At 40.5% G+C, this 27725-nt stretch overlaps 1 protein-coding gene across 1 annotated transcript in view; it reads left to right on the top strand.

The window, feature by feature from the left end:
• Positions 1-27725, top strand: part of LOC133990744 (capping protein, Arp2/3 and myosin-I linker protein 3-like) — a 98584-nt gene that overhangs the window by 34090 nt on the left and 36769 nt on the right. The window contains exons 13-24 of the mRNA XM_062429146.1: positions 676-785; positions 886-963; positions 7455-7531; positions 12097-12201; positions 15381-15450; positions 15560-15641; positions 18767-18863; positions 18953-19007; positions 21021-21193; positions 22323-22391; positions 22850-22943; positions 27508-27606. Of these exons, the coding sequence (XP_062285130.1) occupies positions 676-785; positions 886-963; positions 7455-7531; positions 12097-12201; positions 15381-15450; positions 15560-15641; positions 18767-18863; positions 18953-19007; positions 21021-21193; positions 22323-22391; positions 22850-22943; positions 27508-27606 (1109 nt within the window). The remainder of the gene's footprint in view (positions 1-675; positions 786-885; positions 964-7454; positions 7532-12096; positions 12202-15380; positions 15451-15559; positions 15642-18766; positions 18864-18952; positions 19008-21020; positions 21194-22322; positions 22392-22849; positions 22944-27507; positions 27607-27725) is intronic.

Genomic DNA, 27725 nt, shown 5'->3' with positions numbered 1-27725 from the left:
CTTCCCCTCATTTCCCTCCTAATCGCTGCAAATTAGGGATGAAGAGCTTAGCGCTTTGCCAGCTCCAGAGCAGCACATGCAGTAGCTGGCTTCACCCCAATGCTACAGAAGAGAAGAAACACTCATCCTGCAACTGCTGGCTGTAATCGATGATATAGTGAATAGCACACAGAGTAACTATGGTTGCAGACTTTTTTTTATGTATAGCTGCTTCTAGATATTTCTCCTGTGTTATTGTCTCTATCTTTAATCCTCAGCTTGCCATAGTATGCTTTGCTGTGCTTTGCATCAGTGTGGCAGGGTGAGGATTTTAATAAGAGGTCCCATCGGGCTGTCAGGAGTAATTGTGTAGTGATCTGATTTTAAAAGAATGATTTCCTTTTGTTTTGGCTTTCAGGCTGATGCTAGGATAGCGAAAAAGTTGGTTGGCTTCATCTAAAAAGCTCTTTCTATATCAGCTCACCAGTCTCGGGCCAATTATTTTTTGCCACTGAGCTGTCTTACTCTCTTCCAATATGTAGTTTGGTATTCATTACTTGCAAATGAGTCACGTCTAAAGCATGAAATTGGTCTATTGGAGAAAAAATAGGATAATTATAGGATGATTAAACACTCAAGGATGCATATAACTTGTTTACGCAAGTCCTTCTTCCCCTCCTCTTCCTCTCTCTCTAGGTGTGGTTTCTCTATCCCAGGCGTTGTGTTCAAGTGACGACTACTCCAATTCTCTGCTGCATCTGGACCTCAGTAAAAACCCTGGGGTTCTGTCTGGAGAGGATGCTACAGTGAGACACACACACACACACACACACACACATACACACAGACATATTTAGGAACGTGTCTACTGCCATATAAACTGACATTCTTCTTCCTCCTGTGCAGAACCTGTACCTGTTCCTCGCCCAGCCCAACTGCCTGGTCCATTTGGATCTATCTGGAACAGACTGTACCGTGGACTCGGTTTGTACTCACTATCTCTGTTACAGCCATCGCTGTCTGATCTCATCTCTAGAACGGGAATCAGGCCAAGAAACAGAAAGGGAAAGCATCCTGAATACGAATCACCTGCCACACAAAAACAATGTTACCTCAGTTGACTCTGTTAGAGCCACTCTGTGCATAATGCATTGAGTGATGGTAAAAGCTCTTATAGTAGAAGGCTCTACAGTAGAGATGTATACCCACTTATGAATTATACAAATGACATATTGTATGAAAAGGATACAGGAGCCTTTGTTGCATGCTTTCGTTCACATCTTTGTCACTTCAGAGGAATGACTTTGTGTTGTTGCTGCGTCTAAATTTAGCACGTCTGCCTCTGTGACAAAAACGGCGTCTTGCCACATTTGCAGAAACAGCTGAAAGGATGGCAGATCTGTGACCACGTTTAAGTGTCTGCCCCTGCTGGTGACTGCTGAGATAACAGCATGGATTATGTCTGGTTATGGCTTAAAATGGGAGAGCAAACATGAAGAGATGCATTACTAGTGGATGGGTCTAGAAAAGGGGGGAAAGAGTAATTTAATACACATTTCCTGCATTTCTACACCACATAACCTCTTAAGTCGAGAAATAGCTACCTGTACTAGTTTAGATTAGTGAAATTGAGGGTGAAATTATATGTATAAAACATGTGGCCGAATATGGTAATAGTTTGCAGTCTAGGCCATTTTCAAGGTCAAACAAGACAAAACATTGATATAAATGCAGCAGCCTTACAACACACCACCATATGATTTGTATAATTAAAGCTGTCAGTGTCAAACCTGAGAGTTGCTATTCTCAATACTCATTAGACCACCTGAATATCTGCTGCACGGTGCTGCTCTGTCTGGTACGTCTGTGTCCTGTCTCATCGGTTATGAATTAGTTTTTCCTTGCGTGAGAAAATGGACGAGTGGTATGAGAGTGTGTGAAAAGTGTCAATTGGCAAAACCAACAGCCACATTACACTTTAAAAGAGCCGACTCTAAATCGGCCCCTTAATGAATGTTCCATCTCCACAACTGAATCCTGTCTGCTCAGCGAGCTAATGTTAGACAGTGTTCGCTGATGTTGACTCATAAATCTGTCAAGCATTATAGCAAAAGGACAATCTTACTTGTAGCTAATTTAAACTTTAGTGGCATGTTTCTCACTTTTGTTAATAGTCAGGCTCCTGTGTGAATTGAGAGTCTGTGATGGACAACTAAAGCATGCTGTAGGAAGCAACAGTTTCAACTGAACCAACTCAAAGGGTGCTCCAATAATGTCTGATTTTGTCAGTTGCTGAAAATAGTGTAACGATCATTGATATAGGCTAATTAAATATAATCTGATACGTTTATTTTAAAATAGACAAAAGTGGAGTAGTAAAACCATAGCTTTGCTACCCCTAAATAAACAATGGGGACACATTTGCTCCACTTGCTGCACTGCTCAGGTGTCTATGGACAGCAGCTCTGATATTTTTTCACAAGACTCATTGCTGAAAGTTACAACGGCACTTAAGATGTTTTGAGTGTCTTGTCATCTTTCAGTGGATGTAGAGGTTTGTAAAGAAGAAGAAAAAAGAAGTGCTGGCTGAGTAGGAGGCCGTATTTCTCGTTTACGTCTAGTCTTTACTGCTTTGTCTGTGCTGTACTGCTTCTGACAGGAAAACGCGCTGTAGGGACATGCAAGGATGTTTTCATTGTTTCCCTCCATCACTGGAAGGTCAGAGGTCAGTGCCAGCTACAGATTTACAGAGCTCTGCGTTTACACTGTGAAACCTTGGCAGGGCTGACATGGGGGTGGTGTGTGATGTGGTGGTGTCTCTTCTCTCTTCTTCTTTACTACACTGCATGTATCTTAAAGCTACAGTGACTACTTACATTGCATATTTAGCTGATTATTTTAAGCTTATAAAACATGATGCGTTGTACTTTGGTGGAAGTTTCGTTTCCTTCTATAAAAAGTGAAACAGTCTGCCAGTGTATGTGGAATATTACTATGGATAGCAACTTTTTGAAAACATTTTCTAAACTGAAGTTTTCCTAATTCGAGTGCTGCAATCTGCAGACATTAATATCCAAATGTAAATGTATCTTTGATAAACAGCAGCTGTGAGCACAAACCTCAGGCAAATGGCAAATGAGTTTCCTGTAGCTGTTTCACAATAAAAGCCACACTGGATTACATACACGAAAAGACTCTTATGAATCCCTTAAACACGAGTTTTAAAAAAGCCAGTTTAAAAGTAGTATCAAATTTATTTCTTGAAAGTGGAATTTGAATTTATTTTGTAACTCTAAACTGTTCAATATATTATAAAATGGTTAAAATCATCCATCTTGAACAACTACAGTACAACAGAAATGCTGCTCACACATACTTTAAGTACATCTTGCTGATAATACTTGTAAATTGAAATTTTACATTGTTGTATTACTGCATACAGTCACCATCCACTTCATTAGGTACACCTGCGCAATCTAATTCTATCCAATACAACAGCTCTGCTATAAATTCTACATTTATGAAGCTTTTATATTTTCAGTTTTTGTTGACATTATTAAAAAGGTGATAATTCTACTTTATGTTTATTACTGAAGTCATAGTGGGTGATGGTGGTGTATTAGGGTGCATTATACTGAATGGTTTTCCTATTTTGTCCATACCATTAACATACATGAGGGGGGCAAAATATTAGGAACAGCAGTCAATATAATGCACCTCAGTATGCCACCACCACTTAGTATGACCTCAGTAATGAACATAAAACATTTTTCTGACAATTTTAACAAAAATGGAAAATGTATAAACTTCAAAAAAGTAGAATGTATTGGATTGTTTTAGATTGCACAGGTGTACCTATTGAAGTGGCCATTGAGTGCATATTTGAGTAAAGGATATGAATACTCGTTCCACCCCTGTTTCCCTAATACCAAAACACTTTGCATTTCACTGTGATGCATTTGCTTTTTGTCCTTGCTGCACTTCACTTCACTCAAATGATTTTAAACACCTATGAGAATACAGAACTTGTCTAGCAGGTGTCTGTTTGGCAGATGAAACCCTGTGAAACTAATCCTCTTCCCTCCCTGTTAATGTGGGCCATCAATTTTGTATTGAATTACTGTATGTGCTTGAATTCATTGAAGTCGTTGCATCTATTCTGCTTCAGTTGCAAATTCTCAAAACTTTCTCTTCTTATTTCTTTTTAAACCCTCCTCGAGACTAAAAGAGTGTGAAAACTGCTTCACGTCCTGTTTTCTTAGTTGACATCTATCCTTTTTTGAAAGGCAACTGTCTGAGGAAGAATTTGTCTTTTTTAGTGTTGGCCTACTGGATTGAATTATTAATCAGTTCCTGTTTTAATCTGTGGTGACGTACTGACGACGGTCGATTAGTCAATCTATGTGATGGATGGCACTGCCAGGGAAAAATGGATTTGTGCGATAGTTTAACCTCGTGCGAGTGATGAGATGCTACTTAAAGTCTAACAAGAAACCGAGATTTGATGCCGATCATATTTGCCTGGAGCTCCCTCCTGTCTAACAAACACACATATATCATCTTCATTTCTACATTAAATGGGTCACGATTTAGTGTGCATTCATTTTTTTTATCTTTTTTTTTTTTTTTTTTTGATTCCAGTGAGTGATATCTTCACAAGATGAGAGAGACTGATTTTGATATGCAGTTTGATGGATGGAAGATTAATTATTGCAGCATGATTTTACATTGGTAATCCAGGCTGGGGAACTGTGGGTGACACAGCATACTTTATTTTCAACACAAGTTTTTTAGTGGTTCTTTCCCAGTTTTGAATGTGAAACTTGACATTTGATGAATATTTAATAGAGCAAATTGAAGAACAGTAAGTAATTCTCTTTTTTTTCCTGGTATGGGTTCAGCTTGACTTTGATTCACTGCAATACAATTACTCTCCTTATTGCCCATTTGGTCTTGCTATCGGGAAATAGTACACTTCACTGGCAGATGAGTGCTTTCAGTACACACATAAAGACTGGTTGAAACAGTGTCTGTTATGTATTATTGAGCTGCTGGAGAAAGGGGGCATTAGCCCTTAAATGGGCAAGAGCATATACTAATGATAATGAATAATTCTAAAAAAAATAGGTCACTGTTCTTTTCCAACTATTAGGGTGTAGAAGTTCACAATTTTCCTCAAAGTGTGACTTTACTTCTCATTTTACAGTTTATATCTACCTGATATATTGACCATTGAGAACATAGAGCTGGATCTTTGCTACAATTGTTAAAAAGATTAAAACTATTTTTCAAACATAAGACTGATCTCAAACCGCCAATTAAACATTTCTTTAAAATGTATTTAAAATGTACAGTCACTGTAACTAAATTGTATATGGCTTTGAATATTGGGAACACTCCAAGATAAGTCAACATCTCATTGGCATTTTTAGGTATGGAAAGCAGTTCTGTGATGTCACTATGCATGTATAAATTAACTTCTGATGGAGGCCTGTTAACTTAAATGTACCCTGCATTGACCTGTTTCTGAGCTGCATACAGATGCACTATAAAACATTTAAAGATGGTTAAACTTAAAAAGTTAACCTACTGCCTTAAAAATATGAGTGACTTTAACTGAAGTTGAGTAAATAGTTGTGAAAATCTGAAACAGGCAGAATTAAGTTCACTGAACACGAATAAGCAAATTCAGTACATTTAAGATAAGTTCCATCTACAACTGTTTAGTCATACTTATGTTAGTCAGATTTGCTCATCAGTTCATCATCAAAAAGCTGAGTTAAATCAGAGTACTCAGTTCATTGTCTGTTATGACCCATTGAACAAATACATTCATTTTACAATGTTGTGTGTTCTTACATAGATTGACCACTTAACAGTCTTGTACTGTATTATATCTGCCTATACCTGAGGAATTTCATTACCTCACTTAAAGCACCAAATGACCACTAAGAGTAACTTATAATTACACTATAATGCATTACAACAGTGATTATTATACATTATAATAATTATTATAATGTACAAAAACTATGAGAATTATACTACACTATGATCCTTGAAAAAAATGTCAGTCACCAGCAACTATAAAGTATTATGATACTTGACCATTTTATAATGAGGAATCATTATCATCAAAATGTGTTATGATTATTGTTATGCAGCATCATGAATATGTATAAGTGCTTATAACTAGAATTATACAGTGCTATAAGCAGATTATAAGGCATAAGTATGTTAGACATGGGTGTCATAGAAAGTTTTGCGTTAAATGTATTCTGGTGACACAGAATACATTTGTGCAATAGTATCAAAGTGGCTTTGTGTTGAAGCCACTTTGTACCAGAGCCTGTACAGTAGCAACATAAGAGGCTAAGTTACTTCTTTTAATTAGTGTACAGAGGTGGAGCAAAAACATGAATTCATTGTGGTTTGCACTGTTTTCATTATAATCAGAAAAGAATCAGAAAGAAACAATGAATTAACTTGGCATGTATTCAAAGTCAGGCAGCAAGTTTGCATCATATTTTCATCCGATTAAAAAGAAGAAGAGTCTCCGCAGAGATTTCACTCTCAATCGCTGCATGCAGGAAAGTCTGTCACTCTGTTTTTTCTTAAGAAAGTGAAACTTAGTTCCTCGGGGAGACAGACATGTGGAATTCAGAACCTACTGTATTTATGCAGCAGATACTAGAGTGTGGGCACATGACTACACTACTCAAGGCAAATCCCGTTGCTGTCAGTGAGGAGTGTAACGTACAGCTTTTACCAAGTGTCTGTATCTCCGAGGACACACACAACATTTAGGGGTGTGTGCCTTGCTCAGAGGCACACACAATAATGTAGCATCTTCCTCAGGACTCCCAGAAAACCTGAAGTGAGTAATGACTACAGATAGTCTCTGTATATTTATTTGCCGTAGACTTATAGATGACTCAATTTTCCTTGGCAGTCACATACTGTACAATAGATGGTGAATCCAATTGAGTGTGGTTGTGTAAACATAATGACAGATCTTGTATTATCCTGCACACAACCCAGTGCCCAAAAAAAAAAGAAGGATAAAATCAATCTTAAAATAAATTGCAAAGACAGCTTTAGCCTCATTTGACCGGCAGTAACATCTCATCTCATTATGTCCCGCTTCATTCCCCCCCCCCCCCCCCCCCCCCCCCCACACACACACACGAATCTGCAGTTGGGCTTCTATGAAATTCAGTTTTTTAATGCCTTAATGCCAGCATGATACATTAACAGATGTTTTTATCATAGAGGCTTTAGCCAAGAAAAAAAAAAAAAGTAGCATGATTTTTATTTTTTATTTTTTTTAAGTCGCTTCACATTGCATTCGTGTCAACTGCACACTATAAGCATTCATGCTGCATTCAGGGTCCAGAATAAATGTTATACAACGCAGTTACATTCGCTGTAGTGAGCATAACATAAACCCATTTATCTCTCTGTCTCTCTGCCAGTTGTTCGGGGCCTTGCTGCGGGGCTGCTGCGCTGACCTCTCCTACCTGAACCTGTCCAAGAACTCCTTCTCCCACAGGTGGGTGTTCACCTTTGCCGTATTAAGCCTCCCATCCCCAAACCTCCTTCAAACCACACAAACACATCTTTTTCTTTTTTTTTCTTCTTGTTTTTCTTCTGACTCAGCCAAACAACTCTGGAGAATTTCCAGTCAGTAGTCATGGAGCAGAGCGAGCATCATCATTTATTTTTTCCTCCGTACATTAGTGTTTCGCCTCGGACCTCACTGAGCAAATTAGCATGCGCGCTGGGCTCGCCCCGCCCCCGTTTGTTCTGTGTGTGTGTGTGTGTGTGTGTAGAATCTATTTCCATCTTTAACGTACACATGTCTCTGTTTGCTTACAAGTCTTCTGTCTGTCAAGCGCTTGTATACTTGCCTGCAAGTCTTTTTCTTTATGTGTGTGTGTGTGTGTTAGAATATGTGTGTGTGTGTGTGTGTGTGTGTGCGTGCTTGTCCGTGTTTACCTAGCTAGCAGGCACAAGCAGCTCTGCCTCTCATCATTTCATGTCCCCCAGGAACCCAGGAGCTTCCCTGCTCAGCATATTACATTACAGCATTACAGAGAAAGAAGTTGGTGAAAAATGAGACTAATTTTAGACAGGAATTATTGTTCCAAATCCCCAAGGCTCCCACGCTTGCATTTTTTCCCCCTCTCTTTTCTCCCTGTCTGTATCTTAGTATCTACTGTATCTCTAAATCTATCCATCTTGTTACTTTTTTGTTTTGTATCAAATCTAGCAGCACCTCCCTCCTCTTCCTCCTTCTTTTTCTGATGTGAATTCTCGCTCTTGGACGTATAACTCTACCTGCCTTCTAATAAGAGGATTGAAATTCCCAGTAGCTCCCTCTCACCCCTCCTTCCTTTTACTGGTGACACCCATGCTCCATCCATCTCCTCTGTCTGCTTTTTATTTTTTTATTTTTTTATCTTTCCTCCCTCACTTAATTCCTCCCTCTCCTGCCTCCACGCTCATCCTCTTTACTCCCTTCATTCTCTACTTATATGCACTCCGCTTTTCATCACTCCTCCTCCCTCTCCACATCCTTCACCTTCACCCCCCCATCCTCTCTTCCCCATCACCTTTCCTCACCTCCTCACCCCCACCCCTCCCCTACTGCTCATAGTTTATACCACCTCCTGCCAGCTGTGCTGTGTGGTCCTCCGCTATTAAATGCACAGTGGCTCAGTGCCGCCGGTCAGACCGCCGCGGTTGTCGCGGCGACAACTCAGAGCCACAAAGCTGAACCGAGCTGATAAGAACCACCCGGCTGCCACTCATGAATATGAAACGGGCGGCCTCAGACCCCCTTCTTCACCCTTCACGCATAAGCACAGTAGTGACACGCACGCACACCCCCAGATGTGACACTTTCTGTGAAACAATGAACACACACACACGCGCGGTAACAAGTTGCTGATACAGCTCTCTGGAGGGTGTTTTGCGAGAGAGACAGTGACACTGTGTCTGCTTATGCGACAGGAGCCATTCTGTATCTGCAGAGTCTTGACAGGCTGTATGCTAATCATTACAAATGGGTCAAAGAAGAGCTGGCGTTCCACACACTGTGAGGTTATCACAATAGCAATGACGGGGGGGTGGGGGCTTGTAATACAGCTTGCCTGCTTTTCCTTCACCACTATCTTAATGTCTTCATCTTCTTTTTTTCACACTCCCGCCATCACTCTCACCATTGTGACCTTTTCCTTTTATTACCCTTCCTAACTTGATTTCACGACACTTTTTCTCGCCTCTTATCTCACTGACACTCATTTACTTTTTATTCCCTTCCTCTTCCGACTAAGCTAACATGGTTTTATGTACAGTATGTAGGGTGAATGTGGCAGCAGTTTGAAATATATGTGACTCGGTCAACCGCATATTTGCCTAATTACTGGGCAAAATTAATGTTGTGCAAGGAATAGAGTGAGTGTCAGAGATTACTGTGTGTATGCGGGGCTTGAAATGAGAATCCGGCAAATAAAAAATAAATTAAAAAAAGATTTGTGACAGGTAATTTTGTTAAAGTTTCAAAGATAAACATACATCCCATTTTGGTTGAGCGCCTAGTTAAATTCTACTTTAACAGTGCAATCACAGCAATCAGTATGAAGCGCCGGGTCCTGCACACGAAAATTGTACTTGCACAGAAGAATTCAGTGAAGTGGAACAGGAATTGGAGAGGTGTAGCGATTGGTTATTATATTCCCGGCCAGTCAAATTACAGCTCCCATACCTATTAAACAGCTGTGCCAAACACATGGGCACATGACAATATGGGCTTAGCTGACCGGTGATGAGAGTGCAGAGCAGCTTTGCAGTTATGTTGTCCCGGAGGTTCAGACCGATGCTGATGTGTCCTTTTTAGGCTGAATTTGCATTAATGGAGATACTTCTCAGATCAGGTTTTTTTTTTCCCTCTAATGTCTAATGATGTGTCTCTCCATATTGAATGAAAGACACTGCTTCACGCAACCATATCCGCAGTTAATGGATTTTACAGCAATAGAAAGAAAAAAAGATGTAAAACTACACAATTCTGAAATATTTGAAACAGTTTAATACTGTCTTGGCAAAGACGTTTAAGTGTCAGTTAAAGCTGAAACACTGAGCTTAGTTTAAGTGTCAAGAAGAGTTTAAATGCGAGTTAAGTGTGAGTGGAAGTGTCGGTTGACGTTGAGGGGATGAAGCAGGTTCGGGTTTCAGCAGAATTCGAGGCGTCTTTGAAACTACTGAGGTCAGCTGAAGAGGAAGTCCTGAAAGCAAATGAGGAGTCGAAATAGCGGGATTTAAAGTAGTAAAGGTCACAGTGTCAGTGATGTAGCAGACGCATCATCCTCATGGACAGAAACTGACTGTGGATTAAACAGACAAGATTTAACATGTCAATTAGTGAACTTTACAGGTGCTGTAAGGCAGATTTTACGGTCAGACTGCCTGCAGCTTTATATTTAACCCTTAAATCCAGTTCATATTCAGCTATTTCAAAGTATCCCCCCATAATTATATATAATTTCTGAACCACGAATCATTCATGAATACCTCATCAGTCATTAATAAATTGGTGATTAATCCTTTAATGAAGCTTTCAGAGAGCAGAGAGAGTGTATTCTTTAGTTTTTATGCTTTTTGTTAATGTAGAAAATGGTCCAATGTTATATAACACTGGAGAACATAACACTCTCAATAAATGATGATGATGAATGGTGAATAAACAGTATTTTTGAATGGTAGTTTTTGAATTTTTGGAATAAATGATAGCCGAACACTCAACCAAAATGTGTATCAACTGCACGAAACATTTTTAGAAAGTTGAAATATTTCCATTTTTGTTTAATTTGGGGTCACATTGGGATAACGCATCACATTTCTGGCTAAAATGACATTTTTTTAAGGTTTTTTTTCCTTCTCTCAAATGAAAAAATGGGTAAAATTAGACCCTGAACACGATCTAAGGGTTAATATTGAGATATGAGAGAATGATATCAATCTTCTTATCTGACTCTCAGTGAGAAAGCGAAAAACATGAAACTATTCCTTTAATGCTTTACTTTAAAGATACTCGGTGTTAAATCTGATGACTAATGCGGCTGGTGAGCTGCAAAATAGTTTCAAACCCTGTGTGTGTGTGTTTCTGTGTGTGTGGTAGTCTGTGCCCCTGTGTATAAAATGCCTCATTACTGAAAACAATAGTCAGAATGAGGGTGGAAAAAATAGAGCAGTAACAAACAAAAAAAAAGTCCTCTTCTCTGCACAAGTCAACAACATATTAACTGCCTAAGCAGAGGTAGCAGGTAATCTTTTCCCAGAAAAAACAAAACCTCATCTTCCAGGAAGATACATTCGTATTCCATCTATCTCTCTCTTCTCCTCCTCTTACTCTCTCTCTCCCATGCTTCTCATCAGTCTCTCCTGCTGTCTCCAGACGTGCCCTCCCCCCCCCCCCCCCCCCCCCCCCCCCCCAATGGCAGATTGGCTGCTTTGACAGGCTCTAAACACAGATCTGAACCGGTGCACTACATCAATCCTGTGAATGCTGGGAATAGTTCCCTTAAGTGTTCTCACTCAGCGGGATGTTGAACATACACACCGACATACTTTCTATCTGCGATCTGTCCTTCCTCTGATGACAGGCTAATGTGCTGTAGATACAAAGCAGATGGCTGGATAATTGGTCAGTGATACCTTTAAATCGGTGGCAGTAATTAATGCCAAGCTCACCTTTTTCTCATTGTCTGGTTGATATAATACTGACCCAAATGTCACAGCCAGCATCTGTCTGCTTGAGCCTTCTTCTTTCTCTTTTATTTCGCCTAGCTCCCATTGTTTTGTTCCCTCTGTCACTTCTCTTCTCGTCTGCTGCAAACTTTTTTTGTTGTTGGTTACACTCTATCAGTGTCGCATCCTTCTGTCATCCCCTCTCTCGTCTCAATCTGTCTCCTATCTGCTCTCGTCGTTCTCTCCTCATTTAAATCTAACTGCCTGATTGTGATTCATCTGTAATGCTCGCTGTCCTGCTCCCCCCCCCCCCCCCTTTTTTTTTTTGCGCATTTCTAACACTTTTATGTTCTCTTTCTTCTCAAGGAAAGCGAGAGATTCTCTGCCAACTTTCCGCCAGTTCTTCAGCTCCGCATTCAGCCTGACCCATGTCAGCCTGGCCTGTATGAAGGTCCCTCCTGATTCACTGAGGTGAGTCACTGTCACAGGCGAGGATTTATAAGGACCTTTGAAACCCTGAAGATCTTTGGGCATGTCTGAGAAGCAAATCGCTTGTAAAGTCTAAACCGCGAAGGGATGAAAGGGGAGCAGCAGTACATCTTGGCTCTACAGCTTAGCCTCATTTAATTTGACCCCTTTTGCATTTGCCATTAACTTGTATCTAGGGTGGTAAACTTGTAATTTTATACAGCAAAAAAGAATAAAATCATATGTAAATGCACCTAAGCTGTATTAAAACCCTGTTTTATCACATCGGGGGGTAATAACAGATGCATATGGCTGCACTGCTCACAAAATGCATCTCTTAAATCCAGCTACAGCATAAACACCCTTTACTGTATAAATGCATTGTTAAAATACACACGGATGTCCTTCTATACAGTAGGCCAGTTTTAACAGAGGAAGTGACCTGTGGAAAGAAAAGGTTTGTGTTTTAACAAGGGAAATAAATCAGTTTCAGTGCATGGTGCACATATAATCAAATCAACAAAGCGCCAGTCTGCTGACGGGCAGCTTTCAGTAGCCGGCCAGTCAGAAGAGAGTGGGGTCACCCTGTCTTAAAACAGCTTTTTTCAGACAGAGGCTGAACTGAGGGGCTGCACAAAGAGCCAGTATGAGATAAAAAAAAAAGAGTTTTTTGAACTGCACATCATGCAGAGATATTCCAGTAGAGCCACTGAATATAAATATAGACCTAGAAACGTGCATGTCTGTGTCCCTTTTTACTGTCAGTGAGACGTCTAGATTGACGGGAATTAATCATCACAATTGACTGAAAACCCCTCTGTGCTGTTTTCAAGTCATGTGGTAGCCAAATCTTATGTATATTTTGGCGACATACTTTACCGTTCCCCATGTGTCTGTGCTATGAATATTCCACTGACAACGTTCAGCCCTGACTAGTGTATCAACACTTGTTACAGCCAGCTGGCGGGCAAAGTCTCTTACCCCTCATTTAGAGAGCTTCTGGACACAATGCACGAACTGAGTTGGCAAAATAAAATTCCAAGAGGATGCACTAATATACATATTAAACTGTTCCTGTTATATTATACTGAAGTTATGTAAGGAAGATACCATAAATTCACTGTTGAGTAGCTACAATAGAAAGTAGGTTATTATACAACTACTATACAGCACTGATTGAATAACAAATAACATGTTACTATAGGAAAATTGTGAAATTTAATTTATAGTGCATTAGACATGGATGTAAAATATAAAAAGGTCACGATAAAGTCACAAAATCCCTCCAGAAACAACCAAAATCCTAATTGGAAAAATAAAGGAATATTACACAGGCTTTGGAATTATAAGCTGAGTGAACCTATTGCTTTTATTGAATTGTTACAATGCATCCCCAAGCATTTCTCTAATGAATTTCACACACTGTAGGAGTAAACGGAATCCATAAAATAATCCACTTAAGAAAGGAAATGCTGTATACAAGCCAGTTTGCTGGTGTACTGTATTAGACATGTTACCTTATTTTTCAATATTCGAGCCAGTGTTTCCCCTCAGATTACAGTCTAGCAGCTGTATGCTCAGATAAATGCGGCTGGTTTTATGTGGAGGATGGTGAAGTAAAACTCCGATAGAGGTTCGTGATATAAGTAGCTGATATGACAACCCGTGTGGCTCAATATTTTTAACTCCACACCTCTTTTGAGTGCGTTACCACCAGTTTTGACTGATACCGCCGCTTTGTGTCAACAAGCGTTTGCCTTGCTGACAGTGTTTAGTCAAAGTTCAGGGCTTAAGAGTGGTGACGGATGATGAATTCCCACTGGGGCCACTAGTGCTAAAAATATATCCACTCATGACGCTGTAAGGTACTTTAGCTTAAAGCGCTGGGCAAATTGTGCACAAGAAGACTTTTTTTTAGGTCTTATATCCAATATTCGGAAAATAGTTAAAGAGGAGTTTCTTAAAGTGAAAAAACCCACGTGTGTTATTCATGTGTTGAGAGGTCAGTGATATAATCCACCAGCATCAGTACCAGCAGAACCACTCAGCACGCAAGGATGACGTGTTTCTATTTTAATTATCTCGGACTTGGATACCAAAATAGCTCCCACCATATGGGGCGTTAGTTTGCATCCAAATCATCAGTGAGATCTTATCATCAAGGCTCGCGTTAGGTTTTTAAACACTTTTCCTTGACGGTTCAGCCATTTTCTATTATATCAGCTGACTGGCCTTCAATCAGAGGACACAGATTGAAGCCCCCGTTTTGGCCGGTGTCCACTGTGCTGACGTGTCTTCCAGGACATACGTAGTTAAATCAGCTCAGTGTGCAGCCATGTGAAAAGTGGGTCTCCCTATGGGGATAAATTGAGAATTTCTATATTACAATTTCTCTGTTAGGTGTGCAGCCTGCTGTGATTTTCACATAGCCAAAAAAATAAAATTAAAAAAATCCTCACCACATAATCAATAGCGAAGTAAACAAAGCATACTGCCAACTATTGAGATGTGTGCTGCATGATGGATCTCAGCCAAAATGGATGGAGGGGACTCCCACACCTCCTCATTACCTCCTCATGGTGCATAACTCTTCAATGTGTATTCATTGCACAAGAACAACCTCCAGCAGAGCCTTGATGTGCAAATGCAGTTTTCCTTCTGCATCCAGCTGGGCTTTGTCTATGTGTGTGTGCATCAGCAACAATTGGCCACTTTTCTTGAACGAATATTGAAAGTCTTTAGGTGATTTCTGCTTGAGCTACGAATCTTCTTTTTAAGCTACTTTAGTCTAAATCCTTTAAGATGGCTCTAAAACTTTTAGGTGTGCGGAGGACTGAGTATGCAGGGCAGGGTGGTGGTGGTACGGCGGGGAGGGGGAGGTTTCGTATGATCCGTTCAGGTTGTTAGAAAGAGGAAAAAGCAGCAATTGGATTTATGTGGGTATGATGTTTCTTGCTGTTTTGTTCACTGTCATTTTGCTTTTGCCTTTGTTCATTAATTGCCATCTGTTTCTCCCCCATTTCTTTAATCTGCTTTACCTATCACTCTGCTCACTTCTCTCCTGCCTTATCTGCATTTCCATTAATCTCTTCCTTTCCTCTTTTTTTTGCCTCTATTGTTGCATCTGAATTCCCCCCTGTTCTGTGTCTCTTTTCTCATCCCATGCCTGTGTTTTTCTTCAGGGCTCTGTTCCTTGGTCTGTCCAATAACCCTCATATCACCGATTTACATCTGGACATCAGCAGCTGTGAGGTACGCTCTGTCAGTCGGCACTGCTGTGGGTATATTCATTCATCTCTTTATAGATTAGCACTTGTGGCAATCCCCTCATGTTCGACTTCTCTCCGTTTCCCTCTGACAGCTGAGGTCAGCAGGTGCCGGCGTGATTCAGGAGCTGTTTCCTCGGGTGTCATGTGTGGGGACTTTAGACATCTCTGACAATGGTATGAGACACGCCCCAAACACGTCCTGCACACAGACCTAACAGGGGATATTTTGATTGTTATATATTTTGTAAACATGGGTAGAATTCGGATTTAACATACATTTATAATAATTGAAATTCCTTTTGATGCTGTCCATCATGCAGGTGCCGTCAGCAAGTCCTTTTGGACATTTTAATGTATTTTAAACACTCATACTTTACTTTACTTACTTACTTTATTTACTTTAATAGCTTAATTGTTTGTCACTTTGAACTTTGGAACAAGCTAAATAGCACTAGTCTAACATATTATCACATTTATAAAGATTATATGGCTAACGTGTTAGTAGTTAGTTAGTGTGTGTTCCCACCGCGCTATGTTCCCACAGCTCTATGTACCCACAGCACCTATGTTCCCACAGCTCTATGTTCCCACGTTTCTAAGAAATTATTTAAATTTAGGCCCTATGTTCCCACAGCTCTATGTTCCCACATTTCTAAGAGATTATTCAAATTTAGGTCCTATGTTCCCACAGCTCTATGTTCCCACGTTTCTAAGAGAATATTAAAATTTAGACCCTATTTTCCCACAGCCACAGACATGTGGGGTGTGCTGGTACCTCTGTAAGGCTACGAGTGAAAGTCCCTCATGAGCAATAATTTACAAATTAAGCACTGGGGCGGGCACAACGCTGTCCTGATTGGGCCTTCTTTTTGCGCTCGCAAGATCAGGTAGACCAGGCTTTTCTCCTCATTGGGTTGACCAATCCATCTGATACGGCACGGCGCATGGGCTTTGAGCCAGGGACTTATGGAGCCGAATTTTCAAATTTCACAAATTTAAAAAATGTAAATGTTGAAGTTCTATCCAATCTGCTGATGCCCGACTATCATGCTGGAGACTGGGGTTTGTTTTCCACTTGGGCCATAAAGATTCACGTGCCGTAGACCCGGACGAGTGTGGGGAAAATTTTCGAGGGTGAATGTTATAGATGCAGTTGTAAAATATAACCTTAACCCTAACCCTGTGGGAACATAGGGCCTAATTTTGGAAGAAAAAAAAAGTTAGAAATGTGGGAACATTGGGCTGTGGGAACATAGAGCTGTGGGAACATAGGGCTGTGGGAACATAGGGCTGTGGGAACCTAGGGCTGTGGGAACATAGGGCCTAATTTTGAAAAGAAAGCTAGACATGTGGGAACATAGGGCTGTGGGAACATAGAGCTGTGGGAACATAGGGCTGTGGGAACCTAGGGCTGTGGGAACATAGGGCCTAATTTTGAAAAGAAAGCTAGAAATGTGGGAACATAGGGCTTTGGGAACATAAAGCTGTGGGAACATAGGGCCTAATTTTGAAAAAAAGTAAAAGTCTAAGTAATGTGGGAACATAGAGCTGTGGGAACATAGAGCTGACCCCCAGTTAGCAACAGCTGTGTAGTTGAACAGCAACACAAGCATTTATTTGAACTTGAAATATCTTGGGATTTAGCTTGCTAAATGTTCTATTTTCTTCTGCTAAGCTGTTAGCTAACTTTCCTCAAGCCTGTAAAACCAAAACAATGATACTAAGAGGTTAAATGCTTCGAAGAACTGATGGACGAATTGTTATAATGTCAGTCGTCTTTACAAGCAACAACTTTCACGTTAAATAAGGGTTAACTAACTGTTTGAAATATATCAAAAGTGGCTAGATTTAGTGTATACAGCTACGCTAGCTAAATGCTGATGTCAGCGTACTATCATTCTCACAATTACAATGCTAACTTGCATATGTTTATCAGGTAACCTATAATGTTGACCATGTTACCAACTTAGTTTATCAGAGTGACATTGCCATTTCTTAGGCTGCATGGCTAAAAATAATTAAAAGAAATAAAACAGCAACAAAAAAACAAACATTTTCAGCTCTTGTGTTCGCTCATACAACAAGGATTTTCTTTTACCATCATGTCATCTTACTTTTAAACTCTCATTAAGTATGCTTTACTGTAACTTAGACTCATTTTACAGTGAATTCTTTATTCAAATCCTTTAAAGTCATGGGTGACCTTCATCCAACATATTGAAACCAGCTCAGACAAGAAACTATACTGTAGCTTGCTAACACTCAATATTTAAAGCCCCTAAACATCCATACTCCCCACACAGGTGTTCTCACTTATGGTGTCTGATTAGACCTCCTCTGTGGGCTTTGTGGGTGTGTACAAACTGGATTCAATTGACAACTTCCTCCCACTCCTGTTTGTTTTGTTGCACCTGTTATCATTGTAATTGATCCATTGAGTTTGATGACATGTAATTCCAAGCGTAGCTCCTCCTGTATTCAGCCTAGCCAGACGTCTAATTGCTTCGTGACTGAACACACTGGTGTGGGTGGACAGGGACTTTTAACTATCAAATTTCATTTTCAGACTATAAATGACATGCAGTATTATTCTACAAGTGCTCAAAAACAGCAAAAAACACTAAGGCATAGCAAATGGTATCACCACAGCATTCGGCCTGAACAGGCATGAGGCCAGCTATTAGTTTAATAAGATCAGTAGTAATGTCAGAAGCAGTTGACAGGTTCTTCATATTATGCATATAAATAAATATGCATATTACCATCATCTTTTACATATAGTAAAAGAAAATCCACATTTTTTTTCTGCTCTCTGAATGAGGTATGCTTGTTTTTCTTGCAAAAAATATCTTGCCATGGTAACCATTCCCTCTTAGCAGCATCTTCCATCCTTTAGAAAACATGAGTGGGTGGGAGTGCGGGTTAATTGGGAGTATTTTGGAATTTCAGTGGGCAGCATGATTTTGTTCCAAAACAGATGATGAGACAAATACAGAATTTTGTATGCCAGAAATATTAGCACATGGTAAAAAAAAATTGTAGGAAAATATCACTTATTCCAGTATAACACTTTATTTAATATCTTGTCTTGTTGTCTTATGTTCAGGATTTATTTTAATTTATGTCGAAGCAGCATGAAAAATGCATGCCTGTTCTCTTGTGTGATCAGTACTTACAAAGATGTAATTAAATATCTACTTGAACAAGGGTTATCACTAAGGACCCCGTACAGCGTGGTATTGCTTGTGTTGCATTTGTACTCTTATTATTAATAATAATGTGTGTTGTGTTGTTCGCAGGTTTGGATGCTGACTTGCTGGCTGTCATTCCAGCTTTCTCCAGGCACCCCTCCCTCAAACACCTGATGATTGGCAAGAACTTCAACATCAAGGGCAGGTACAGACCACATGGGGAACCAGCAATACAGATGGTTGTGAGGATGATACTGATGATGAATGTTTTCCCTCTTCTTTCTTTCTCCTCAGGGTGTTGGAGGAAATTCTGCAGAAAGTAGTTCATTTGGTGCAAGAGGAAGAGTGTGTGAGTTGGATTATGTAATATATTGTACACACGCACACACACAAATCCGCTATGGTATTATGCGCAGATACTCGCCTACACATGCCTTCACATGCCACACACATTTTCCACGTGTGCACAAAAACACACACTTTTCACAGTTTCGTTTCTTTTGTCCTTATTCAGTGCATTTAAGCTCAGTCTCCCACCTCGAGCACACATGAGGTGCAAACATGCACACGAGTCATGGTGTCTATGGGCCTGGCGAGTGATTCATTTGGTCTCAGTTTATTCTCAAGGCTCCTGGGGCTTCCTTTGCTCTCCGCTCTGCAAATCCAGCATGACAAGTAGCTTACTCAATTATTTACCACTGTTGATGGTGATAGCTCAAAATTATGCTCTTGCACTGAGTAGGGACTGATGCCTGAGTGCAAACACAGATGGTTGTTCATTTTTAAGTTTCACAGAATCACGTAGTGTTTCAGAGATTGGCCAGTAAACAACACAAACATCAAAATCATCTCACGCAGAGCAGTGCCCCATGCTAACACTCAGTTCAATTAAAATGAATACTTTATTCATCCCTTAAGGGGCGATTTTAGGTGAGCGTATTTGCTAACCGAAGTACATATAAACAGTTCATCAACACACATAAAACACTTGAAGAACTAAAAATACAAATATGACAGTTTTAGAAAGAGTTGACATACCTGATGATTAATGGCAGTGGCCAGTCTGTAGTGCATAGTGTAGGTGCATTTGTCTGTCTATACACCATGTCAACTGACTATTGTCTTGTGCTATGGATGTTGACATGTCTAATGGCTTCTGTATGTGAGTCACACATGGCTGCTGGCATCTAAAGTGAGAAAATGAAAACTGCCAAGAAATTATTACCTTTTGCTCAGTGTAAGAGTGGAAGCAGGAAGTCACTGCACTTTATTACACAGCATTGTATTTTATTCATTGTATTTGCGTTTAGTAACTCATGTAATGTTTTTGGGGTTTTTGTCAATCGTGAACTTTGTAAAAAAAAAAGTGAATGTTTGCACTTTGGGACTGTTTGGAATTTTTCAATAAGGATCTTTATTTAAGTCTGGCAAGTCTGGCTTTGTCCAAAGGTTTAAAAAAAAAAAAAATCAGCCCACAAGCAACTTTAAATATCACTAAATCACATCCTGTGTACTTAGAGTTCTAACCCAAACTCTGAACTGATGCAACGATAAGTAACTGTTTCCGCCTGTTGAACAGACACTTGAGAATATTCGATTTTTTCATCTAACTCTCTTGAATGATACAAGCCTCTTTAATGAAATGTCATGCTATACCTTCAAACCCAGCAAAGTCTATGGACTTGGTTATTGGATATTGAGTGCAGCTAAAAATCTCTTGGTGCTCATATTAAATATTTTAAAAATTCAAAAATGTGATGAGACTAAAGCCTAACCACAAACAAACCAGTGTTAAGTGTAGTACCAAAACTTATAATTAAGGCTCAATGAGGCTCAAAGGCTCATCATTTGTATGTTGTTGTTTTTTTGTTGATTTCCACTAAAAGATACCCAATATTTGAATACTGTAATACATCCTCTTGCAAGAAGACACAGTTCACAGCAGTTTACAGTGGATGACATTGTCTTGCAACGAGCAGTGCTGAAGAATTGCTTCTGGTAAAAGACAATGGACAAAAAAAATAAAAAACTGGGATGATGAGCAAGTAAGCAGCTGATTATTATGCATTAAATCTCTCTGGGTAAGCAAAAAAAACAAAAACAATAAGTGATTAAACTGCAGCGTATCCGTGCTGCACATAATCCACATAATCACATATTTTATAATCATCATAATATACTCTAAATTCCCAGGTTCCCAAGAATGAGCCATACCGGTAATCTAACCAGGATACATAGAAGATTTTTTTTGTTTTCCTCACTTATCTAAACTTCTCTATCTGCTTCTCACGTCTTTTTTACCCATCAAGTTTCTTACTGTCAAACTCTTGCTCCTTTTGCACTCTCACCCTGCAACCTCCAGGCCCTGCAGTCTCTCTCCCTGGCTGACTCGAGGCTTCGCCAGCGGGGCACGGTGCTGGTCAACGCCCTGGGCTCCAACGCCTGCCTACGAAAGGTGGACCTGAGTGGCAACGCCCTGGAGGATTCCGGGGCCAAGATGCTCAGCAAGGCCCTGCAGATAAATACAACACTCAGGTGCGCACCTTAAGTGTCCATATGCATGTTTTAACAGGCAGGAACGGAGGGATTTCCTTAGCAGATCAGAGGAGAGAAGGAGAGGAGGAGCAAAGCAGGAACGAAAGAGGTTTTAGAGACAGATGAAAGAATAGGGTCAGAGAAAAAATTAACATGTTAGGTATGGTTACAGGAGAGGTTGCTAAGAGGCGGAACAGTGAGTTCAGCGCTGCGCTTCAAGGATGGGTGGAGGGGAGGAAAGGGAGAGAAACCTTGCAAGGAGATAAGAAGGTAAGACTGAATAGTGAGAAGTCGGAGGGATGGCGAGGCGAATCCCTGGGAGGGAGGGAGGGAGGGAGGGAGGGAGGGAGGGAAAACAGGGGATGAGGTATAGAAAGGAATGGCCTTCAGGCATACATGTATTGTATAACATCAGTGAGGAAAAATATAGGAGTCAGTGAAGAAATATTGATGTTTTCTGAGGTTTTTCGGGGGTGGAGGAATGGAAAGGAATAGGTGGAAAAAAGACAAGCAGAGAGAGTGAGGGAAAAGGAGGGCAGAAGACAGATGGAAGTCTTAGGATGAGGGAGTGGTTGGGTATGGATGGGAGAAAGAGAGGGTGGATGTTGCGGAGGGGACTAGAGAGCGAGACCACCCTCTGAGAGGGAGATTTGGATTTTTTACTTTTGAATTTCTAGGACAGAGATGAGTTTGGGGAAAATGGAGATGGAGGAGGAGGAACACGGATAAAAGAGAAGAGGGTCTGAAATTGTTGTATAAATGATAGCGGAAAAAAAAGAAAACAGGAGTTCGACAGTGTGGAGTGTAGGTGGCGAATCTGCACTGTGAAATAACAGAAGCTCATTAGCCGCATGGCAGTTGTTCATGCATTCCTAATTGCGTGATATGGGTGCAGGGTATGCATGTAGCGAATGAAAGTCCTGACAAATGTCTCAGCAAACCCTTCTGTACTGTAACTGTGATACTATGCCCCGCACATGTGTGTATGTGCGTGTGTGTGTGTGTGTGTGTGTGTGTGTGTGTGTGTGTAGATGCGGTTGTGTCAAAAGCTTTAGAAAGGCGACTGATCTTCTTCTTCCTCCTCTGTGCCTGTCTCTCCCTATTTCCCGCTGGTTTGATCCCTCTTCAGGAGTGTGACGTGGGACCGCAACAACACCACGGCCACGGGCTTCCAAGACGTGGCGAGAGCGCTGGAGCAGTAAGACTAACATAACACACGGCAAAAAAAAAAAAAAAAATCTTTTTTTGAAGAGGGCTTGCACACATGAAACTGGATCAGTTATGCACATGCACACGCACACACACACACACACACACACACACACACACACACACACGCACACACACACACACACACACACACACACACGTACGAAAGGCAGATAACCATCTCTGAGCCTCAGTGTACAGTGTTTACTATTACACAGCGTTTCATCAGTCCTCTTACGTAGGTGCCAGTCAAACTGTTATTTTTTCCCCAATATGTTTGAGTGTGAAATTTATGTTGATGTGTGTGTACACAGGCTTGTTTTCATATTAGTAAATTTGACACAACTGTTAAAAAGTGCTGTGTTTGTTCCTATTAACGTCACACTTCTTCTCAGTGATGATTGCAGAAGTAATCTCACTTTTCTCTCCACCCCTTTCACTTTTTAGCAACTTTACCCTCCAGTACATGCCCCTCCCCCTCAGCGATGTCACCCAGGCGTATCGCAGCGCCCCAGAGAAGATCGACCAAGCCCTGACCAAGGTGAGAGGAGGCAGACTGTTCTTTCACTTTTATCCACATCATCTCATAAACACGCAGGTGGTGAATAACAGCATTACCTGACAATTAAGGTCAGACTGAATCCCGGGTTTGATGAATGACTTTCATTTGCTCGTGCATAAGAAATTATGAGATTTTTTATAGATTGCTGTATTGTTGGCATGGAAACCCTGCAACCTGATGTATGCCATACAGGTTTACATGAGAGGGCTTATGCATAAATTCACCATACTGCTACAGTTTGTGTCATTTAATACCAGAGTCAGTCAGTTGATAGCAGGGATCAAAAACCTTGTTTGTTATGAAATGCCCTTTTTTAATCAGTGTGCCATGTTAACATTAAGGTCAACATTAAGTGTAATTATGACACCATATCAAAATGTAATTAATTAATTAATTAATTAAATTACATTTTTAAATTTTTTTTTCATTTAAACAGGGGCAGTGCACAATAAAACATTAACCCTGTATAAAACAAGGAGAGATGCAGACCGGGGTTTAAGCAAGTTGCTTTTTTTCTACCCGTAGTCCCTGGCCAGGTAGATGGAACATACGAAATATCCAATGGGTCTATAATTTTATTCCATCCATATAGGCAACCTACATAGAAGCATATTAATTAAATTTTTCCCCCAAAATCAGGACGTTATAATAATATACGAGCACAATACAAGAATGCTGCCATCCTTATGAAAACATCCACATCTGAGTTGAAATTATTAACCCTACCAACCTTCCATCAGTCTTGTTCATCGGCAATAACCGTGACAAATAGTTGTTTTTTACCTCATTTCAGCATACTGCTGTCAGAGACATTCCCTGATTTATAAAGTGTTACAATGGCAGCAATTGTCAAAAGAGGGAGAATTAAGTGTAACAAACAGAAATATGAGAAATATAAAAGAGTTGCTGCCATCCTTAATGAAAACATCCACATCTGAGAGGGGAACAAAAGGAGACAGGGACAAAGAGCTCTATTATGCAAGCCTGCCTGCTACAAATAAACAGATGCCTACCAGTCAATGTGAACCCTGACCCTGTTTTTCTTTGCCGAGCTCCATTATCTAGGGGTCTTACTTAGTCACTTTAAGCTGCACACAAGCTTCGGAGTTGTCGGTTGTCAAACGACTGTGTGAGAGGCTGAGCATGTTGTTCAGGTACAAGAACATTTGCTCACAGAGATATGTCGATGCAAAGACTGTCAGCAAAGCCAGTGTAATGTTCCTGAGGCAGCTGAACTTCTCCGCTAGAGGTATCTAGCAGGTTAGCTCTGTGATCATGCCCTGATGTGGCTTACAGCTGTTTCTGTAGGTCAACAAACTTTGTCACCCACACTGTTGACCTCTTCAGCTCAATTGCTATATTAACATGTCCTGAGTATCCAGCCAGTCTATAAGAGATAAACCCAGTTCATGTTCATGTCAAACCTATCAGCTTTGATCATGAAAGAGTACAAGGGTTCATACTTTTTGTGAACTCGCATATTTTAGTGGTGCTGATGCTGTGCAGAATGAAAAACACCCATAAGTAGCAGAAAGTGGAGGTAGCAATGTTGGCTTTCCAACAAAAGCCACCCATGTGTGGAACATGTCCAAAAGGTTTACCCTGCACCTTGCAGTTGGAGATAGAGCTTGTTTCCGTGACAAACATAAGTTTCACAACCCATTTCTCGTCGTCATGTTCTGGATAATCTTAGCTGTTTTCAGCCAAGAAGGCCTTTATGGCATCAAAGCAGCTGACAGACTGCTACAAAACTTTTCCACAGCATAGCCAGCTAACTGTTGAGTGGAGAGGGATATGTTTTTATGAGCAGTGACTGGAACTGTCGGGGTGTCAGAGCTGATCGCTTAGCTCCGAAGTTAAGAGCCTTCACCACTGTACCCATGACCTCATTAAGATCTGAATTTGACATCTCTGCACAGGTTTTTTTGGGGTATTATGCAGTGGAGTTTCATGATGGGGGTGACCGACTTGTTCCTCAATGTGACCGCTCTCCTCTGTTTCCCAACCATGACAGGGGCACCATCTGTTGACACTTCAAAAATCTTGCTAATGTCAATTCCTTGCTCCTCAAAATGCCCCATAAGAACTTCGGCTATGTCCTCACCTTTTGTTCTTTCGGGCATTGGGTTCAAACAGCAGAACTCCTCCCTTAAAGTCATATCACAGTATCTTGCAACGACTACCAAACGTGGTATGTCATTCACATCCATCTTCTCATCAAGTGTAATGCTTAATACCGTGGCTTCTTTCAAAGCAACTGTCTGCTGCGCTATGTTTTCAGCCACTTTTCCATCCATCTCTCAAAGCTTCTGCTGTTGTTTGGTAAGCCATCATCTTTCAGCTACAGATATATATTGGGCGTCAGTGAATAGCGTTCCACCTTTCGTAATGCGATGAGCAATGCGATAGCTTGCTTCGGTAGCATGATTTTTAGCAGTGGCAAAGACATTGAGGGTGTTTTCTTGCTTCACGTACCTGGACATGGCACATTTGAGGGATTCATCCTAAGTTTTCCTGTGTTTGGGTTTAACGTTTGACTTTTTCAAGACATAAAGTACACACAGCACGGTCCTTCTAAACCATAAAACCCCACTTTTCTGTCCACGGGGGTTGAAATGCCCAAAACTTTACTTTAATGTTCTTAGTTTTCTTTTTAACTAACCCTAACCATCTCACTCCTCATGCCTAAATCTAACCAACCTAACCAATGAAGGTATCCAGTACTAGCCAATCACAGGTAGAGTAGGATGGATCTTCGTGGAATGCGGTTGGGGAGAAAAATCAACCAAACTACTGTAAATGACAGGGTGCACCACTGCCAAAGGCTGTGAAGGAGGTAATTTGGCATGCGGATGAGAGGACACTTCAACATTTCCAAAAAGTTAATGCAGAGCTCCATCTGTCTACTGTGACTTCTCTCCTCTGCGTGTGTGTAGCGCAGTCTGGCATAATTTCTTAAAAAATGCCCTAAATCACTTTTCAAGTAAATATACCAAACATTACCCAGAGCAAGCTTTTCAAATGTGAGTATTTACTGCTTTACTCCATCTCATGAAAGTCAACTGAGTATCTTTGGGATTTGGGACATTTGTGGATGTCACCTTGTACTTTAGGATACTGCTATGGATGTTTTTCCACTCTTTTCTGACATTTATTAGACCAAACAATTATTGAATTTAGTCAAAAAAAAAGTTTGTTGCCTCCCCAAATAAACTTGTGTTCACTACTTCTGCTAATGCTTATAGTATAAAAGGTTTAGTTTAATTGTGGTTCCTTGGTATAAAAAGAGGATAAGTCTTTGTTAAAGATGTTTCATTGACATTTTTATTTGAATCCATTGGCCACTGAATAGCTCCACTGTGCCAGTTTGGGATTAAGGGCCTCCCTCAATGGAGGTACACAGTGTTCTTCCAATTACCTTTCAGATGTGCTGTAAGGACAGTCAGTACACATAGTCAGACATTCATATTTTTTTTATTGTTTCTTCTTGTATTGGTGCCCCCTTATATATGCATATATCAGGTGGTGGTTAGATTTCTAAATAGATGATGATTTGTTTGCATATAAGCCAATAAAAATATTATATTTTAAGTCACATTTACATTAAGTGGTAACCATCGCTTTTCTCTTATTGACCTAACAGTGACATTCACTTACAAGCTATGACGCAGGCACAGACTGTGTGCAAACATTAGTTTTTAAACAGCACTGTCTGTTCTTTTTTGGACCCATCTTTTCTCTCACCTTCATTTGTTGCATAAATAAACATCCACACGAGAAAGGAAACACTGGCTAACATCGTTAGGCGGGAGCGACGGCTAATTACCTCATCAACTGTTGAACAGCTTTAAAGCTCGCCTCTGTCATTTCAGATACAGATTGGCGTGGTCACGTTTCCTCGACACTACTGCTGCTCGCCGGAGTAAATGCTGTCTGTCACTTAGTTGGCTTGTAAGCTGCAGTTAACGGAGCAAGACTGTTTACATTACATGTCAAACCCTGCTTCCCTGCCGGCTCGGCTGTCAGTCAATCACACACAAACATCTCGCCTCGCCAGAAGTTCGGAGGCTAAAGGAGACTTACTGATACATCTCCAGAGAAAAATATCTATAAAACATCTATTTGAATATCAGTGTAGCAGAATTTTTTCACTGGAGGTTCTTTCTAACATCAAAAAAAGTGCTACTAGCCTAATGAATCATTTATGGCTCTTATTGAGTATGCCTGATGCTTTTATTTTAGGTGAAGGTTTTTGTTTGTCTTGTCCTTGAGGGATGCTTGATTCCATCTTTCTTTACATAAGATGATTAAGGAGTGAACGCTTCCACCTGCTGAGTCAAGAAATAAATCAAAGGCTTCCCGTTTATTTCTGGGGATCAAAACTGTCTCTCCAGTCACCTTATTACCATGCAAATGGACTTGTCTCCTGTCTTCTGCACACTGTGCTTTGTAAACACCTGTCATCTCCACTCCTCTCCCTCCTTGTTTGTTTTTTCCTCTATGTGCGTGTGTGTGTGCGTGTGTGTGTGTGTGTGTGAGACAGATCCAGCGTGCCCTGCTTAGGAATAACCAGACTCAGCGTTTCTCTCAGAAGCAGGCTCTCAGGCTGCATCAAGGCCTCGTCACCAGCACCGCCGAACAGGTATGTGCCTGTTTAAGTGTGTTTGTATTTGTGCACATGATTTTAAACATGTTAAGATTTTTTGTTTCACAGTATTGTCTCAGTTTTTTATTTTTTGTCTGATTGTGTACTTCTATTCT

This window comes from Scomber scombrus, chromosome 11 (genome assembly GCF_963691925.1).
Source record: "Scomber scombrus chromosome 11, fScoSco1.1, whole genome shotgun sequence".
NCBI lineage: Eukaryota > Metazoa > Chordata > Actinopteri > Scombriformes > Scombridae > Scomber > Scomber scombrus.
The sequence above is the reverse complement of the archived record's forward strand: the minus strand, read 5'-3'. Positions and strand labels throughout refer to the sequence as shown.